Genomic DNA, 18,488 nt, shown 5'->3' on the forward strand with positions numbered 1-18,488 from the left:
GGTTTAATGTCTGGGCTAGACGGTCTTCCGCTCGGAGGGTTTATAGACGCCGGCCCGTCTCTACGGTTTAATGTCTGGGCTAGACGGTCTTCCGCTCGGAGGGTTTATAGACGCCGGCCCGTCTCTACGGTTTAACGTCTGAGCTAGACGGTCTTCCACTCGGAGGGTTTATAGACGCCGGCCCGTCTCTCTTTAACGTCTGGGCTAGACGGTCTTCCGCCCGGAGGGTTTAGACGCCGCGGCTCTACGGTTTAACGTCTGGGCTAGACGGTCTTCCGCTCGGACGTTTATAGACGCCGGCCCGTCTCTACGGTTTAACGTCTGGGCTAGACGGTCTTCCGCTCGGACGTTTATAGACGCCGGCCCGTCTCTACGGTTTAACGTCTGGGCTAGACGGTCTTCCGCTCGGAGGGTTTATTGACGCCGGCTCGTCTCTCGATATTTAACGTCGGAGCTCGACGGTCTTCCGCTCGGAGGGTTTATAGACGCCGGCCCGTCTCTACGGTTTAACGTCTGGGCTAGACGGTCTTCTGCTCGGAGGGTTTATAGACGCCGGCTTGTCTCTCGATATTTAATGTCGGAGCTCGACGGTCTTCCGCTCGGACGTTTATAGACGCCGGCTCGTCTCTCGATTTTTAACGTCGGAGCTCGACGGCCTTCGAGGCTAATTTCAACACGGTCCGAGCGGCACGTGGTCTTCGGTATCGAGCGTGCGGCTCGTACATATACCTCCGGCCGAACGGTCCGGGGCCTTCGATATCGAACGTGCGGCTCGATCAATATACCTCCGGCCGAACGGTCTGGGGCCTTCGATCCTCGAGCGTGTGGCTCGTACAATATATCTCCGGTCGAACGGTCCGGGGCCTTCGATATCGAGCGTGCGGCTCGATCAATGTACCTCCGGCCGAACGGTCCGGGGCCTTCGATCCTCGAGCGTGCGACTCGTACAATATATACCTCCGGCCGAACGGTCCGGGGCCTTCGCTCCTCGAGCGTGCGGCTCGATCAATATACCTCCGGCCGAACGGTCCGGGGCCTTCGATCTCGAGCGTGCGGCTCGTACTATATACCTCCGGCCGAACGGTCCGGGGCCTTCGATCCTCGAGCGTGCGGCTCGTACTATATACCTCCGGCCGAACGGTCCGGGGCCTTCGATCTCGAGCGTGCGGCTCGTACAATATATACCTCCGGCCGAACGGTCCGGGGCCTTCACTCCTCGAGCGTGCGGCTCGATCAATATACCTCCGGCCGAATGGTCCGGGGCCTTCGATCTCGAGCGTGCGGCTCGTACTATATACATCCGGCCGAACGGTCCGGGGCCTTCAATCCTCGAGCGTGCGGCTCGTACTATATACCTCCGGCCGAACGATCCGGGGCCTTCGATCTCGAGCGTGCGGCTCGTACAATATATACCTCCGGCCGAACGGTCCGGGGCCTTCGATCTCGAGCGTGCGGCTCGTACAATATATACCTCCGGCCGAACGGTCCGGGGCCTTCGCTCTCAAGCGTGCGGCTCGTACTATATACCTCCGGCCGAACGGTCCGGGGCCTTCGATCTCGAGCGTGCGGCTCGTACAATATATACCTCCGGTCGAACGGTCCAGGGCCTTCGCTCCTCGAGCGTGCGGCTCGATCAATATACCTCCGGTCGAACGGTCGGGGCCTTCGATCTCGAGCGTGCGGCTCGTACTATATACCTCCGGCCGAACGGTCCGGGGTCTTCGATCCTCGAGCGTGCGGCTCGTACTATATACCTCCGGCCGAACGGTCTGGGGCCTTCGATCTCGAGCGTGTGGCTCGTACAATATATACCTCCGGCCGAACGGTCCGGGGCCTTCGCTCCTCGAGCATGCGGCTCGTACTATATACCTCCGGCTGAACGGTCCAGGGCCTTCGATCTCGAGCGTGCGGCTCGTACAATATATACCTCCGACCGAACGGTCCGGGGCCTTCGCTCTCGAGCGTGCGGCTCGTACAATATACCTCCGGCCGAGCGGCACGGGGTCTTCCCATCGAGCCTTTGGCTCGACTTATACACTCCCGCCCGAGCGGCACGGGGTCTTCCCATCGAGCTCTTGGCTCGGCTTATACACTCCCGGCCGAGCGGCACGGGGTCTTCCCATCGAGCTCTTAGCTCGGCTTATACACTCCCGGCCGAGCGGCACGGGGTCTTCCCATCGAGCTCTTGGCTCGGCTTATACACTCCCGGCCGAGCGGCACGGGGTCTTCCCATCGAGCCTTTGGCTCGGCTTATACACTCCCGGCCGAGCGGCACGGGGTCTTTTACTCAAGAAACTATAAATTTATGAGCAACAGATAATTAAAGAACTGACCGGCCGACCAGCAGGGGCTCTGACCCAATTTCTCGACTCCCGAATACCCGTGGAGTGAGGAGCATACGCTATACTCGTCGAAACTCATGGACAGGTGCCTCGTCGGATGAAGACCCCTTCGTCGGACCGGTATCGGGGCAGGAGTTGCTCCCACTTGAGTGCTGGTCGGACCCTTATTTTGTCTCCATTTCTAATGCTTCTTCGGTCGTTCCTCCTGAACCGCTCGGATATCAGCTCAGCTTGAGCCTTCTGTTTCTGTTGCTCCACGAACTTAGCTGCTCTTGCCTCTATTAGAGCGTCGAGTTTCTCCTGGGAGAGCGTCACGGTGAGGTCGTCCAGCTTCGTCCATTGTTTCCGTTCGGATGTAGGAGCGTTCCCACAGATGGCGCCAAATTGATCCTGTCCGAATCGCCGAACCAAAGGACGCTGGGCACGTGTCACTCTCCTAGTCGATGGCGTAGGCCTCCGAAGCTCCGGCGAACCTGCACAGAAGTCGGGCCGGGAAGGGGTTCCCGGCGGCGACCCTCCGACGCTCAAGTCAGGCGAAGCTCAATAGAAAGAAAGTGGCTCAAAGACTCGTAGAATGCGTACCTCCGTCAAAGAATGAGGGCCTTTATATAGGGCAGCGAAGAAGTGAGTGTACACCTACCGAGGTGTACACGTGTCCATGGCTCATACCCCCGTAAGGGCTTGTTAGTGAGCTTTCCTGACCCATACTGCTACAGTCTAAGCATGTTCTCGATGGGACAGCGGAATCCCCTGTCATAAGATTTGGAGCATGGCCTACACGTGAAACATACTTGCTGTCAGAAAAAGACGTCCCTTGTCCTTTTCCCCTTTGCTCCAGATCTAGCGTCCGGGCGGACAGCTCCCTCAACATCCGGCCGGACATATGCGGTGGTTTACTTGGGGAAATTCTTCATCACGTGCTTTGTGGAGACTATTAGCAGTATGTTACCTTATGGCTTTGGCCGAGCGTGCAGTCCGCTCGGCCCTGCGACCTTTTCCACTGAGCGCCGGAACCCTGATTTCAACAGGGCGCCTTAACCATCAGCTGAACATCGTCCGGTCGGCCAGCCGATCGGACCCATCCTTCTCCGGACGTTCGATTCCACCGGACGGCCGCCCGGCCGTCCGGTCGGACCCGGCCCTCTCCGAATGGACAACTGCCACTTTGAATTCCACGTGGCGTTGACTCCACAGAGTGAGGTCCCCTGTTCTTACTACCGGATCATGTTTAAAAATGTCCACGCGAAATTTATACCTGGTTGGCATGGACTTGAAATCCGACCCTTGTTTCTTTCTTGATACAGTGAAGGTTCATGTTTTTCAATGCAAGTTTCTTTTTTATCATTAATATTAATTATACGTTCCTAATTAGTGTCACGCTGTTGGTTTAGGATTTATTTAATTTATGATTCCTTAGCCAGATGAAGATTTTGTCTGCTAGTAGTTGTTAAGTTGATTATTATAAATGTTATGAAAAGCAACCCCTTTGAATTTTGTTAGCATTAGGTGGATTCCTTAGCCAGATGAATTCTTTTTAGCACTATTTAATTTTTTAGCATTATAACTATGGAGGGCACCTGATCTTTTATTATAATTAATAAATACATATGTTTATATATTTATTTAATTATTTAAGACGTAATACAATTAAAGTAACTTCGCCGGAGTTGTCATCAGCACTAGCGGCTCCTTCTTGCTAACGACGAGCCCAAACACCTCGCTCATGTCCAGATCCTCCCTTCCCACTCCCTCCGGCAATGTCCAGTCGAAGCTGTGCAAGAGATTGGCCAGTGTAAGCCACATAACTGACTGTGCCAACGATATCCCGGGACAGATCCTCCGGCCGCTGCCGAACGGCACCAGCTCGAAGCACTGCCCAAGGTAGTCGACAGAGCTACCCTCGAACCGCTCCGGCCGGAACTCCTCGGGCTTATCCCATGCGTCTGCATCTCGTCCGATGCTCCACGCGTTGACGTAGATTCTAGTGCCGGCGGCGACGTCGTAACCACCGACCTTGCAGTGCTGTTGGCACTCGTGGGGCAACATCAGAGGGGCGACCGGGTGGAGTCGGAGGATCTCCTTGACGACGGCGTGCAGGTAGCTGAGCCGCAGAAGGTCCCCCTCGTCGACGTAGCTTTTTCCGGCCGCCACTCGGCGAACTTCCTCCTGAGCTCTAGCGAGCACTCGGGGAGTCCTCACTAGCTCCGCCATGGCCCATTCCATTGTCGTCGCCACTGTGTCCGTTGCGCCGAACATCAAGTCCTGATAATTAAAGATTCGGATTGATTAAGAGGAAATTAATTTTATTTAAGATTTCGTATAATTCCCTAAAAAGAAAATAGATCCGCGGTCCCTAGTGTAGGCCCCATTGCAACAAAAGGTGAAATCCTCGCCCCCAAGGCCCCCACCGACTGGACCCACGGTCATTGTGAGGGAGGTAAATCGCAGTACCCGAGCTAACATGGGACGGACCGAATGGGATACAGGGATAGGGGATTTATTCTCCCGTTGCCACTGAGTTTCGACCTGGTGGCCTCATTGCAACAACTTCCGCCCCATGCCATCTCGGATGACCCACGGGGTCACCTAGTGCGGGCCCCATGAATATGGAGAGAGGTGTATGGCGGATAAACCACATGTCGTCAGTTCTTGAGAATCGAACTCTGAGCCCCCAGGGCGTAGCACAGACGGTGGGCGCAGGGTATCTCTGGCGTAATGGCCAGGGGTCGATTCTCAGGAACTGATGACCTGGGGTTTACCCTGCCATGCGTCTATGGCCTGTGTACCTGCATGAACCTCCCTCCATATCCGTGGGGCCGGCACTAGGGGGCGCTAAGGTAGCGGATCTACCTTTTTTTTTTAGAATCGAACTCTGATCATTATGTCAAAGATGTCATGCGTCTACCGTCTGTGCTACACCCTCGAAGCAACCGTATAATTACCTAAAAAAATATAGACTTGTTACATTAACAGCCCCCTAGTATGAACCCCACATATACGGAGGAAAGTACATATAGGTACAAAGCTTCATACGCATGATAGAATAAATCCTAAATCGACCCCTAGTAATAACTATATAATTTGCTAAAAATAAATAAATTTATTACCTTAATGACCCTTAGAATCTACCCTATTGATTGAAAGGAGGTTCATACACATAAGTGTTGAGCCTAGATCGATTATGTCGGTCATCGTTACGTTAGAATTGATGCTTGGGATAAGTGTATATATAATTCCCTAAAATTTTGATGTTACGTGGTTTTTACCAGGAGAAGAGCTTTGACGCCGTCCCTCGTGAGGCCGCCTTCGTTGATATTTTGTTCCTCTCTGAGTAAGCGCACGAGAACACCGGCATAGGTGCCGTCGTCACCGTCGCCGGTGACGTCGCGTTCCCGCTCTTTAATTTCCCTTTCGAACAAGTTGTCCCACTCCTTGAAGTTCCTCTCCAGCCTCCCATGCACTCCCGTGACGGCGTTGAGCCAGCGGTGAGCCCATGGGAAGAAATCCCCGGCGACGAACCCCCCCAAAAGCTCTGCCGTCCGAAATATCATGCCCTTCATCGAGCATTCTCCCGCCTGCGTGAACCTCTTCCCGAACACTGCCCGGCACATGATGGAGCAAACCAAACAGATCAGACTCTGGCTGAGGTCGACCGTGCGCCCGGACGCGGCGGCGGCGGCCACGGTGTTCATCAGGGTGCGCACCTCCTCCTCCATCAAGGCGGCGAGGCCTCGGATCTGGCGCGGGGCGAGGAAGTGGACGACCAAGAGCCGGCGCGCCCGGATCCAGCGGGGGGAGTAGGGGGAGAGAGCGACTTCGAGGCCGCCGTAGGAGAGGCGCCGCCAGATCGCGAGGTTAGGGCGGGAACAGAGTGCGAGGTCGTTGGTCTTGAAGACGTCGCGGGCGAGGGCGGGGGAGGATACGACGAGGGCGGTGACGCTCCCTAGCCGGAGGCGGAGGATGGGGCCGTAGGCAAGGGAGAGTTGGTGGAGGGAGCGGTGGGGGAGGTCGCCGATCAGGTGGAGGTTGCCGATGACGGGGAGGCCCGGCGGGCCGGGTACGAGTCGGAGGCTGCTGGATTCCTTGTTGACCTTCTGGCAGCGGCGGAGGTAGACGAGCAGTAACAACGTGAAGGAGATGAGTAGTAGTGGCATGAAGAAGGTGGAGGTTGCATGTGCATGGAAGTCGAGGTCCCGCTGGGACTCCCCTTGGGCGGCAGAATGAACAGCAGACATTGTCGATAATCTTCCGAATTCAGTCATCAGCACCCTCATTTAAATAGCTACCTCTCTTTGGTTGCAGTTTTTAAATAAAATAATTTTAAGGTGAATATTATTCGATAAAAAATTATAGACGAATTATTATTTTAATAATTTTTGAAATAGCGATGAATCACAGAAAAACATGAAGTAATTATTTTATTATTATTTTTTAATTACTAATTTATACTGATTAATTAGGGTTCCATAGAAGTTGGAATGCAGCGGAAAAATTAATTTAATTAACTAATTGAAATTGCGACTTAATTTTTAAATGTATACAAAAATTAAGAAAATAACCTACCGTTACATCGTTATCCTAAGATAAATAATAATAATAATAATTCACAAACTACCCGCATAATTTCTTAAAATGACTGTATTAGAGAAAGGACAAATTAAAAAATAAATGTGTCTAGCTAAATAGGGGCAGAGGGGCGGTCGCACCGCTCTGCCCCTATTTAGTTAGAAACATAAAAAAAACATGATTCAAACAAATCGTTTTTTTTCACATAAACTAGCGTGATTTCCAAAACTGACTGTGCTTGTGCTAAGAAAGGACAAATTAAAAAAAAATGATGGATTTATAATTTGTGAATCCACTTAATTCAGAGATGGATTTATAATTTGTGGACGCAAAAGGTTTGGTAGCCAAGACGGTCCTGATGGTCTTGCGCAATTATAAAATAGATGAAATATTCTAATTTTATCAAAAATCTCAGTTTTGTCCTCTATTGCAATGCTAGAATGTCAGTACGTACAATTGCCTCAATATTTTTACTTCTTGTTTGGTATCTACTACATACTTATCTACTAGATATAAAACACAATATCTTTATTTTTTTTACTAATAATTATTTGATTTAGTGATAACCAATTAGATTTGAAATTAAGAGTTTTGAATCTATTATTAAAAGATATTCAATATTTTATCAAAAAAACATACTTAACTCATTTTAAAAATATCTAAATAGCACATTCAACTTTGTATTTACTATAGGCTTATTCTTTTTTTCTAAAATATTTTTACCATTAAAAAATAATAAAAAAATAATGGTTGGTGGCTACTAGTGGCTATAATTAGTTACCAAAATGATTATATTGGCTACTATCTTTGATTAAAAAAATGTGGCTATAGATAAATTGCAACATCTAGTTGCGAAATCACAATCAGATCGGTAGAAAAGAAACTTTAATATGTTTAATATTAATAAATGCATCGTTTCCTAAATTGCCCCAAAGATATTTAAATTTGTCAGTTCAATCTTGATTCTTGAATGAGAATTATCTCACAATTAAATTCAACTCTTATCGATGTGTTAAATAATAGCTAAATGTCTTTATGTTCAAGTTTGAGACCGAGTTTGAGTTGATTGACTCCCCTAATTACAAGAAGAGTAATGGTGGACCCATTCGGATTTAGTATACTTATAGGTGGACCATCACTGATAATTTATGCAACTTTGTAATTATTTAACAAATGTTGTAAAATAGTTAAAGTATAATCACCTTCTCTATTCTACAAAATAAAATTAAAAAAACAATTAAAGCCTCTGTGATGTTTAAATGACTTAGTGTCATAGTAACTAAATTATAATAGAGCAATAATAGATTAAAAAAAGAGAGGTAAGAATCATAGCTTTAATATTTACAAAGGATCAATATTCAAGTATCGAGGGTGTCAAGAAGGGAAAGTTGGAGGATTTTTGATCAGGAGACTGAGTCGGCTGAACTATAAAGAAAACTTAAAAAAAACTAAGTGGAATGAAAAGTTAAAATTGCTATATTCCGCGGCTCGTTCGACAAACATTTCATTCCGATTTATCTGCCACAGTGCATTTAGAGCAATTAGTATATTTTTAATGTGAAAAAGAGCCTTGGGGCAAAGTTAAAATTGTTATATATATAGTGTGATTTGGAGGTCACAAATTTGAATGATGAAAACAGACTCTAGACTTTTGCAATGTAAGTCCAGAACCCAATATTATTAACCGAAACTTCATGCACCATACTGCTATTTTTAAGTATATGTATATTTGTAATGTATTTAAATATTTTTGCTATGAAGACGCGCAGCACGAATCATCAAAGAAGAAGATCGAGAGACGACTTTTGAGGGTCATCAAAGAAGAAGATCGAGAGACGACTTTTGGACCCTCAAAAGTCGTCTCTCGATCTTCTTCTTTGATGTATATGTCTTCTCGTGAAACACACTGTGATTCTTAAATGCTGCAGCGCTAACTGCTCGATAGATTCAGGTTTCAAGTATGGTCAATCGTTTAGGCAGAAAGGTAGTTGCATTCAGATGGCGACGCATGCATCTTTTATTAATTGTTTTTTCTCTGCTCCCGGAAAGGAGGAAGTGAGGAAGTGATGGCGCTAAAACCTCCCCTCAAAAGTCATCTCTCAATCTTCTTCTTGATGTTTATATCTTCTCGTGAAACACGCTGTGATTCTAAATTGCTGCAGCGCTAGCTGCTCGATAGATTGATTCAGGTTTCAAGTATGGTCAATAGTTTAGGCACAAAGGTCGTTGCATGAATATATACGTACGGCGACGCGTGAGTGTTTTATTAATTGTTTTTTCTGCTCGTGGAGAGGAGGAAGTGATGGAGCTAACACTCGTGTTCTCGGGTGGAATCGAAAGAGAAGAACATTTCGGCGTGCGATTGACATAACGGGAAAATGTTTATGAACAATGCCTGTCATGTTGCCACGACTGATACGTCAGTACACCAACGCATGGTGCCTAAGTGTGATGACAAATGTCCCCGGATCTACGGTCTCACAATAAGATACCTAGATTACAACCTGATAATATTGGATCATTTGAAGTGAGTGATATCATCTTTTACTCTAGTATGTGTGATGACAAACGTGGGGGTTGGCGTAATTGATATCTACATGCTTGTTTGATATAATAGCTCTTGAGGTTAATTTTCAATAGATACAAAATGTCTCATTCGGTATTTGACCTCCCCGATGTAAAGGATAGCTGCGCTAGGGCAGAATGTCTCTTGTAATAACTGTAATAGAACTAATTATGCTAAAACAGTAATATTTAATTGCACTAATATACGACGAGCATGCAATAAACTTTAATAACAGCAAAGGGTTAAGAAATTGTGTATCTCCGGTCGAAGCGTCGGACGTGCCGACTGTCTTTAGAGAATTGATTGCCGCCCACGGTGCAAAGGCTCTCCGGCAAAATCCTCCCAAGATCCAACAACCGCTCGCGTCGCTCGTAGGTGCACTCCAAAACGAGCACCGCACTCGGACTCAACCTCAGAACGCAACCCAAGCCTCAGAACTTCGGAACAAGGGGAGAGAAGAAGAAGCAGAAGGCAGAAGAAATGCTTTGCTTCGGTGTGTTTTTAGAAGGAACGGAGGAAGTGTATTTATACACTTCGAAACAGCGCACGCACCAAAGTGTACGTCGCTTTGCTCCTTCACAGAATCGCGTCTCTTCGTTCACGCGGACAGAAACAGTGCGTCGCGCTGTTTTGATTCCTCACGCGGAGCGGAAAAGAACTGAACCGGAATCAGGCAACAAAACCCAATGGAGTGAACCAAACCGGACTGGCAAAAACAGACCGGGCCGCCCGTAAGCGAGAGGCCCACGAGCTGGGGATTTGCACCCCCCCCCTGCGCGCGATTACGTGACGCCCGGTTTATGGATTTCCGGCTCGAACCCCCCAAATCCATTCGATTTGGGCTTGGCCCGCGCATGCGTGTAGGCCCCCTTATCATTGCTAAGCAAGGATGGAAGGGTTCCATATATAAGGCCTTCCAAAGTTCTTAGCTTGGCAATGTGGGACTAAAAAACTCAAGGGAAGGGAATAGTTTGAATTACAATTCAACAATCCCCCACTAATTCAAATTATTTTAGAAGAAAAGAAAGATATGTTCTGAGGCTTGGTTGCAATGAGCTTTCAGTGAAAATACCTTCCGGTTTGAATTTTCACCTAAGTATACCAATCTTATTCACATAGGTTTGAAGAGAACAGAGTCTTGATCTTAAACCTTTTATATGTGAAGATCAATTGGTAACAACTCATCACTGGCGATGGTTGAATCCTTCTGGGTTGGTGCATTACGGCCATGCCACCGAATCTTGTTTCATAAGTGCTAAGGAGAGTTGCCTAGACCCCCCACACTGCGGCCTCACAGTTACACTTACATAGGTGAGTTCTCCAAGGATGTACTGCAAGCATCCTGTCATTAAGACCTTGAACTCATTAAGAGCTTTTAAGCTTATCCTTACTAGCAGTCAAGCATCTATCCAGGGAAGAGACTATGAGATTATATCTCAATTAATTTGATGCTTACGTTTCACCCTTATAGCTTGTTTGTACCACATTGAACCTACTTTTTGGGATCTCCAATCAGATAGGTTGGGTTGCCGCTATAGATGAAACCAGGACAGGCCTCAGTCCCATTCCCTTACTGGATCTCTTGATTTTCTCAGAATCAAGTCCTTTAGTGAGTGGGTCAGCAATATTGTCTTTTGAACTTACAAAGTCCAATGACACCACTCCAAGAGACACTAGCTCACGAATAGACTTTAATCTTATTCGTACATGTCTCTTCTGTTTCTGGTTATACTTGGAGCTTCTAATCTGAGCTATTGTTGTTTGATTGTCACAGTGTACTGAAATAGAAGGTATTGACTTCATCATCAAGGGAATTTCAGAAAGAAGACCCTTAAGCCAATCAGCTTCAGTTACTGTGGTATCCAAAGCACACAATTCTGCCTCAGATGTAGACCGGGTTATAATCGTCTGTTTAACAGACCTCCAAGCAACTGCACCGCCTCCAAGTGTAAAGACATAACCAGTAACGCCTTTACACTCAGCAGTGTCAGCTATCCAACTGGCATCACTATATCCCTCCAGGACTGCAGGGAATCTCCCATACCACAAGCCCAAGGATATAGTGCCTTTCAGATATCTGAGTACTCTATCTAATGCATCCCAATGCGTTCTGTCCGGACAGCTGGTAAACCTGCTCAATTTCGATATAGCAAAAGAAATATCAGGTCTAGAACAATTAGCTAAATACATTAAACTACCTATTATTTGTGAGTATCTTAATTGAGACACTGCCACACCACTATTATTCTTGTGGAGAGTTTTTGAAGGGTCATATGGTGTGACAACAGATTTAACTTGGCTATAGCCATATTTCTCTAATACTCTCTCAACATAGAGTGATTGAGAAATTGCTATTCCATCAGTTAATCGAGTCAACTTCAGCCCTAAAATCATATCAGCACAACCCATATCCTTCATATCAAACTTACCACTTAAGAGGGCCTTAGTCTCATTAATAATTGAAAGATTAGTTCCAAATAGTAGAATATCATCTACATATAAACATAGGATAATACAATTATCACCTTTCATTTTAGCATACACACATTTATCAGAGTCATTTACTTCAAAGCCAAACGATAGCATAGCTCTATCAAATTTTTCGTACCACTGCTTTGGGGCTTGCTTCAAACCATAAAGAGATTTGACTAACCTACAGACTTTATTCTCATGTCCAGAGACTACATATCCCTCAGGCTGATCCATATATATCTCTTCTTCTAGATCTCCATTTAGGAATGCCGTTTTGACATCCATTTGATGGACCTCAAGATGATATATGGATGCTAATGCAATTAACACTCGGATTGTAGTAATTCTGGTAACAGGAGAATAAGTATCAAAATAGTCAATCCCTTCTTTTTGTTTGAATCCCTTAGCAACTAAGCGGGCTTTGAATTTATCTACTGACCCATCAGGCTTTAGTTTTCTCTTAAACACCCATTTACATCCTATAGTGGTACACCCAGGAGGTAAATCTACCAACTCCCAAGTGGCATTAGAGATAATAGAGTCCATTTCACTTTTAATGGCCTCTTTCCAGTGCTTAGCTTGGAGAAGCCATAGCATCTCTATATGTCACAGGTCACCTTCTATATTATATGTGATAAAGTCCTGGCCTAAATCCGTAGACACATGTTGCCTCTTGCTCCTTCTCGGTTCTGTACGCTCACTAGATTCATCTAGTCTAGAGTGACTTGAGGAAGGTGTACCCACTACGGATAATGGGACCTCTACAGAAGAGGGCTCATTTCTAGTAGGAATACTAGATTGAGGTGTTCTCGTCTTCATAGGAAATATATCCTCAAAAAATGTAGCATCGCGAAGTTCTACAATAGTATTTGCATCTATTCCAGGAATTTCTGATTTAATAATCAGGAACCTATATGCAATACTATTTTGAGCATAACCCAAGAAGATACCATCTACGGTCTTTGGACCAAGTTTTTCCTTCGTGTTCAGGTACTAGTACCTTTGCCAGACACCCCACACTTTAAGGTATTTCAAACTTGTCCTTCGACCTTTCCAAAGCTCATATGGGGTTTTATCCCTTGACTTCATTGGGACTCTATTTAGCACATGACATGCAGTGTGTAGAGCCTCCCCCCACATAAAGTTGGGTAACCCAGAACTACCTAACATGGAATTAATCATATCTTCAAGGGTTCGATTTTTTCGTTCTGCTATACCGTTGGATTGAGGACTATATGGAGCAGTTACCTCATGGATTATACCTGTATCTTGACAAAATTTTTGAAACGGGTTCGAGGTAAATTCTCCACCCCCTATCAGACCTTAACCTCTTAATAGTTTTATCGGTTTGATTCTCAGCTTCAGATTTAAAAATCATAAATTTATCTAAAGCTTCATCCTTGGTTTTTAGCAAATAAACATAACAATAACGAGAGTGGTCATCAATGAAGGTAATGAAATACCTTTTATGGTCTCTCGTTATTACACCGTTAAACTCACAACAGTCAGTATGAATCAATTCTAAAATATTAGAATTTCTATCAACTGATTTGAAGGGTTTACGGGGTTGTTTATATTGCACACAAATTTCACATTTTTTCTTATCATTTATAGCATGCTTAGGGATCATGTCAAGATTCATCATCCTTTTTACGGTATTAAAATTGACATGTCCTAATCTGTCATGCCACAGATCATAAGACTCAATGTTATATGAACAACCAATATCAGAAGTTTTATTTAAAGTAGCATTTTCTACATTGAGTTTAAATAAACCTTCATTAAGGTAACCTTTTCCAATAAAGGTTCCTAAATGTAATATTACAACTTTATTACATTTAAAGTTCAACTCATAACCAGCACGGACTAACTTTGATCCGCTAATCAAATTCCGACGGACCGCTGGAACGTGATGCACCTCATGTAGTGACAGGACTTTTCCAGAGGTGAACCTCAGGTCAATTTGTCCTATCCCAAACACCCTGGCTGCAGAATGGTTCCCCATGGTCACGGAAGTGCCTTCAATTACCTGATAAGTAAGGAAGGCAGAGCGATCAGCACAACAGTGTACATTAGCACCTGTATCAACTAACCATTCATTGGGTTGATAGATCAAGTTTAGTTCGGGTTTGAAGGTAACAAACCTATCGCTGGTGTCGTCACTAGCAGTTACGACATTTACTTGTGCCTTAGTATTGCTTTGGTTTTTCTCCTTGTCCTTTCGCTTAGGGCAGAATTTGGCATAATGTCCAACCTGTCCACATGCCCAGCAAGACTTAGGTTTGGTTCCAGTTTTCTTTTGAACCTTTGGGTTGGGTTTCATCTTGTTTTTCATTTTCTGGTTTTTGAATTTCCTCTTGTCAGATGAGACTACTACATTTGCCTTTGGAATAAAATCCATAGGCATTCTTGTTTCATCATTTTTATGTTGCTTCCGATGTTCTTCTTCGATATTTAAGGCAATCATCAAATCTTCGAGAGAGATTTTACCTCTCCGATGTTTAAGAGTCATGCCAAAATTTTCCCAACTCGGAGGCAATTTTTCGATGATAGACAAGACCTGAAATTTTTCAGGTAATGGCATATCTCCTTCAGCAAGACCATGAATTTGAACTTGGAATTCATGTGTCTGCTCAACCACAGATTTATCTTCAACCATTTTGAAGTTCAGGAATTTTGCCACAGTATACTTTTCTAAACCAGAATCTTCGGAGTTGTATTTTTTATCCAAAGATTTCCACAGCTCTTTAGCTGAAGAGGTTGAGCAGTATACATCAAATAGTGCGTCTGAGAGGGCAGACAGGATTCTCCCATGGCAGAGATAATCCCTTTGCTTAAACCTCTCTAAGGTAGCACTACGGGCAGGTTCCTCTTCATTAGGTGAAGGAGGGTCTGTTTCTATAACGGAGAATAGCCCTAGCGTAGTAAGCCAAAATTTCATTCGTTGTTGCCAACGTCTGAAGTTTTGCCCGTAAAATTTTTCAGGTCGGGCACTAGCCTCATCAGACCCCGTTACCCTATCGTTCATCATGTTTATTGATGCTACAATCAATTCTCTAAAATTGTAATAACTGTAATAGAACTAATTATGCTAAAACAGTAATATTTAATTGCACTAATATACGACGAGCATGCAATAAACTTTAATAACAGCAAAGGGTTAAGAAATTGTGTATCTCCGGTCGAAGCGTCGGACGTGCCGACTGTCTTTAGAGAATTGATTGCCGCCCACGGTGCAAAGGCTCTCCGGCAAAATCCTCCCAAGATCCGACAACCGCTCGCGTCGCTCGTAGGTGCACTCCAAAACGAGCACCGCACTCGGACTCAACCTCAAATCGCAACCCAAGCCTCAGAACTTCGGAACAAGGGGAGAGAAGAAGAAGCAGAAGGCAGAAGAAATGCTTTGCTTCGGTGTGATTTCAGAAGGAACGGAGGAAGTGTATTTATACACTTCGAAGCAGCGCACGCACCAAAGTGTACGTCGCTTTGCTCCTTCACAGAATCGCGCGTCTCTTCGTTCACGCGGACAGAAACAGTGCGTCGCGCTGTTTTGATTCCTCACGCGGAGCGGAAAAGAACTGAACCGGAATCAGGCAACAAAACCCAATGGAGTGAACCAAACCGGACTGGCAAAAACAGACCGGGCCGCCCGTAAGCGAGAGGCCCACGAGCTGGGGATTTGCACCCCCCCCCTGCGCGCGAAAATCGCGTACGTGACGCCCGGTTTATGGATTTCCGGCTCGAACCCCCCAAATCCATTCGATTTGGGCTTGGCCTGCGCATGCGTGTAGGCCCCCTTATCATTGCTAAGCAAGGATGGAAGGGTTCCATATATAAGGCCTTCCAAAGTTCTTAGCTTGGCAATGTGGGACTAAAAAACTCAAGGGAAGGGAATAGTTTGAATTACAATTCAACATCTCTCTCATGATTTACTTATCTGTATCTTACTGTGGAGCTGATGATACTAGACCGCTTGGGATGAACGATATCATTTTTTGTTCCAGTAAATGTGATGACAAACCTAGTAAAACTTGAATGCAGATCTCGCAGACCGAAGTCTAGGGTTATTAATCCTTTCGTGAGTATCCTTCTCTGAGTTGCAATCTTTCTCTCCCTCATCCATTTAATCGATACTCTTAAGGTCAGACCTTCGATGAGGCCAGGTAGGCAACCATGTCAAGGCTTGACCTAGGAATCAATATATTTTTTTTTAATTATACTTGTATTATTGTTGGCGCATGATGAAAGAGATGACCCAAAACTCACCCGAGCTTAAAAATATTATTCAATTTTTAGAATAGGTCATTAGAATAATTTGGAAGGGTCAGTTAAATTTTATATGATTAAATAAAGAGATCATGTAGCCTTAATTATTTCTTCTACTCCTTCATCGTGCCTCCTCAACTTGTCGCCGTTAGTTGCGAGAGACCATGTGTGGTTTAGGATTTGGAGGATCCTGAAAGCATTCGATTTCTTCCGATAGGTAAGTTCTTGAACCACTAACCAAAATCTCTTCTTTTGTTCTACTACATCCATCCTTTCGGTCGTAACTTTATGTTTTCGTCATCCAGGTGCCCTCACAATTTTTTGTCTGTATTCAAGATTTTGAGTTGTTCACAATGTCAATGCAATCAATTTCATGTTTGCAATGGTATTGGCTAATATTTTGGTGTTTGTATTCTGTTAGTGTGGATCATTTTTATCCTTCTTTCATCGTTTGGAACTTTTGATTCAATTTTCGAATTAGATGCTAATAAATTTTGTGTACGAGCTAGAATTTCGAGAATTCGAGTAAAAAATCGCTAAATTTTGAGAATTTCACTATGTATTATTGAGCTATATATTAGCTTTTAATAACTTATAGTAATAATAAAAAGAACATTTAAAATACCTCCTAAATATCGGTCTAAAGCTCAGAAGATAAAAAAATAAAACAAAGGGAGGAGACATTAACACAAAATAAAGTCAAGCGATATTAATAAATATTTTATTAGAAGTAGCATAATAGAAAGAAAAAAATTAAGGGGTAATTTGATAATTGAAGAACCAAATCACTGGTTCGGAGGGTAATTAGAGGCACCACATGGATAAGGGATGTTGATAACCCTATTGTGATGGTGGTTCTAGCAAATTGAAAAACCGACTCAGCCCGCGACTCCTTGGTGTCCCGATTTCTCGACGTCCTATTTTCTTGGCGTCCCTGACTCATCAGCGTCCCGTTTCTTGGCAATTCAACTTGGGATTCAAGACTAGTTTAGGGAGAAGATAATGCCCACGTGGATTTCAAGATTCAAGACTATTTCAAGAAGAAGATAATGTTCTCATGAATTTCGAGACTCAAGATTATTTTAGGAAAAAGATAGCAGCATGAATAAGTCTTAGATTATTTAGGGAATAAAATAATGGTAACGTGATGAGGGAGATATAAAGAACAAGTCTGTTTTCTCCCTATAAAAGGTAGCCTCTTCCGACGTCCAAGGTACACGCACATACGTACATCTAAACCTTAATACTCATTTTTTTCTTCTCCATTCTCTAACTTGAGCGTCAGAGTGATTGTACCGGGGAACCCCTGACTATCATTCGCCTATGTTTGCAGAACCACATTATCATCCTCATTATCATTTAATGATTGATGATCAAGTTGACATCAAAGTCAACTCACCAGTGATTGACTCTTCGACATTCGCAGGCAAGATCAGTCACTATGAAAATAAAAAATTGATTGAGACTGTCAATTTAGTTGAGTCGAATGAGAACTTAGAAGAAGACTCTCAATATGAAAAATAATATCTCTAAAAAATTGAGATATTACTTAGTAGAAATGGGTATAAAAAAAAAAGAATGGATGTTTTTTTTTGTTTCCTAAGGATAGTAGAGATTACTTTGTCAGCTAATGAACAAATAGTTTTGGAATCCACCGCTAGTTATCACAAAGAAGATACTAACACTAGAATGTTTGAGAAGGTTTTCATTGAGATATTGATTCCAGTAAAATTTGCTCTGTTGTGTGATTTTCTTTTGGGGATCTTTGATGAGAACATAACCAAATCTTTTTTAGACTTTAGTCTGATTGATTCAAAATTGAAAAGTGATGATTATAAGCAGTCAGCAGAGTTGTTTAATCAGGATGTCGAGCCAGTAATCTACCGGTGCATTTTCTTTTGGTTTCTCATGTGTTGTTTAAGTTTGCCAATTTTGGCTTTTGCCGGAGTTATCTTGTCATCTGTAATGTCTTATATACTTACAACACTGATTGAGTAAGATTGATTTTTGCAAAAAAAAAAGTTTGAGACATTATTTTGATTTGTTCAATATTTTGAATATTTGCATAACATGTTGATAGCTTGTTATGCTTGTCAAGCATCTAGTTGTTGGGACATTTCGAAGTTAGAGGAGGTAAATAGCTCGTTCGCTTTATCGAAGATAATCTTTTACAATGGAAATACTTGAAGCAAGCTCTTTCAATACTAACACAAGGGTTTATTTAGTATCCATCTTAATAAGAGATGACTAATTTAAGAATCCACATTCAAGCACAC

General features: G+C 44.2%; 1 protein-coding gene across 1 annotated transcript; it reads right to left on the reverse strand.

The window, feature by feature from the left end:
- Window positions 1-3,951: 3,951 nt before the first annotated feature.
- On the reverse strand, window positions 3,952-6,604 carry LOC121978703 (cytochrome P450 71A9-like). Its single transcript, XM_042531006.1, has 3 exons — window positions 5,598-6,604; window positions 5,500-5,512; window positions 3,952-4,604 (listed from the first exon to the last, which is right to left on the reverse strand). The coding sequence occupies exons 1-3, from the start codon at window positions 6,602-6,604 to the stop codon at window positions 3,990-3,992; spliced, it is 1,635 nt and encodes a 544-aa protein (XP_042386940.1). The 3' UTR covers window positions 3,952-3,989.
- Between the last annotated feature and the right edge of the window lie 11,884 nt (window positions 6,605-18,488).

This window comes from Zingiber officinale, chromosome 4B (genome assembly GCF_018446385.1).
Source record: "Zingiber officinale cultivar Zhangliang chromosome 4B, Zo_v1.1, whole genome shotgun sequence".
Taxonomy (NCBI): domain Eukaryota; kingdom Viridiplantae; phylum Streptophyta; class Magnoliopsida; order Zingiberales; family Zingiberaceae; genus Zingiber; species Zingiber officinale.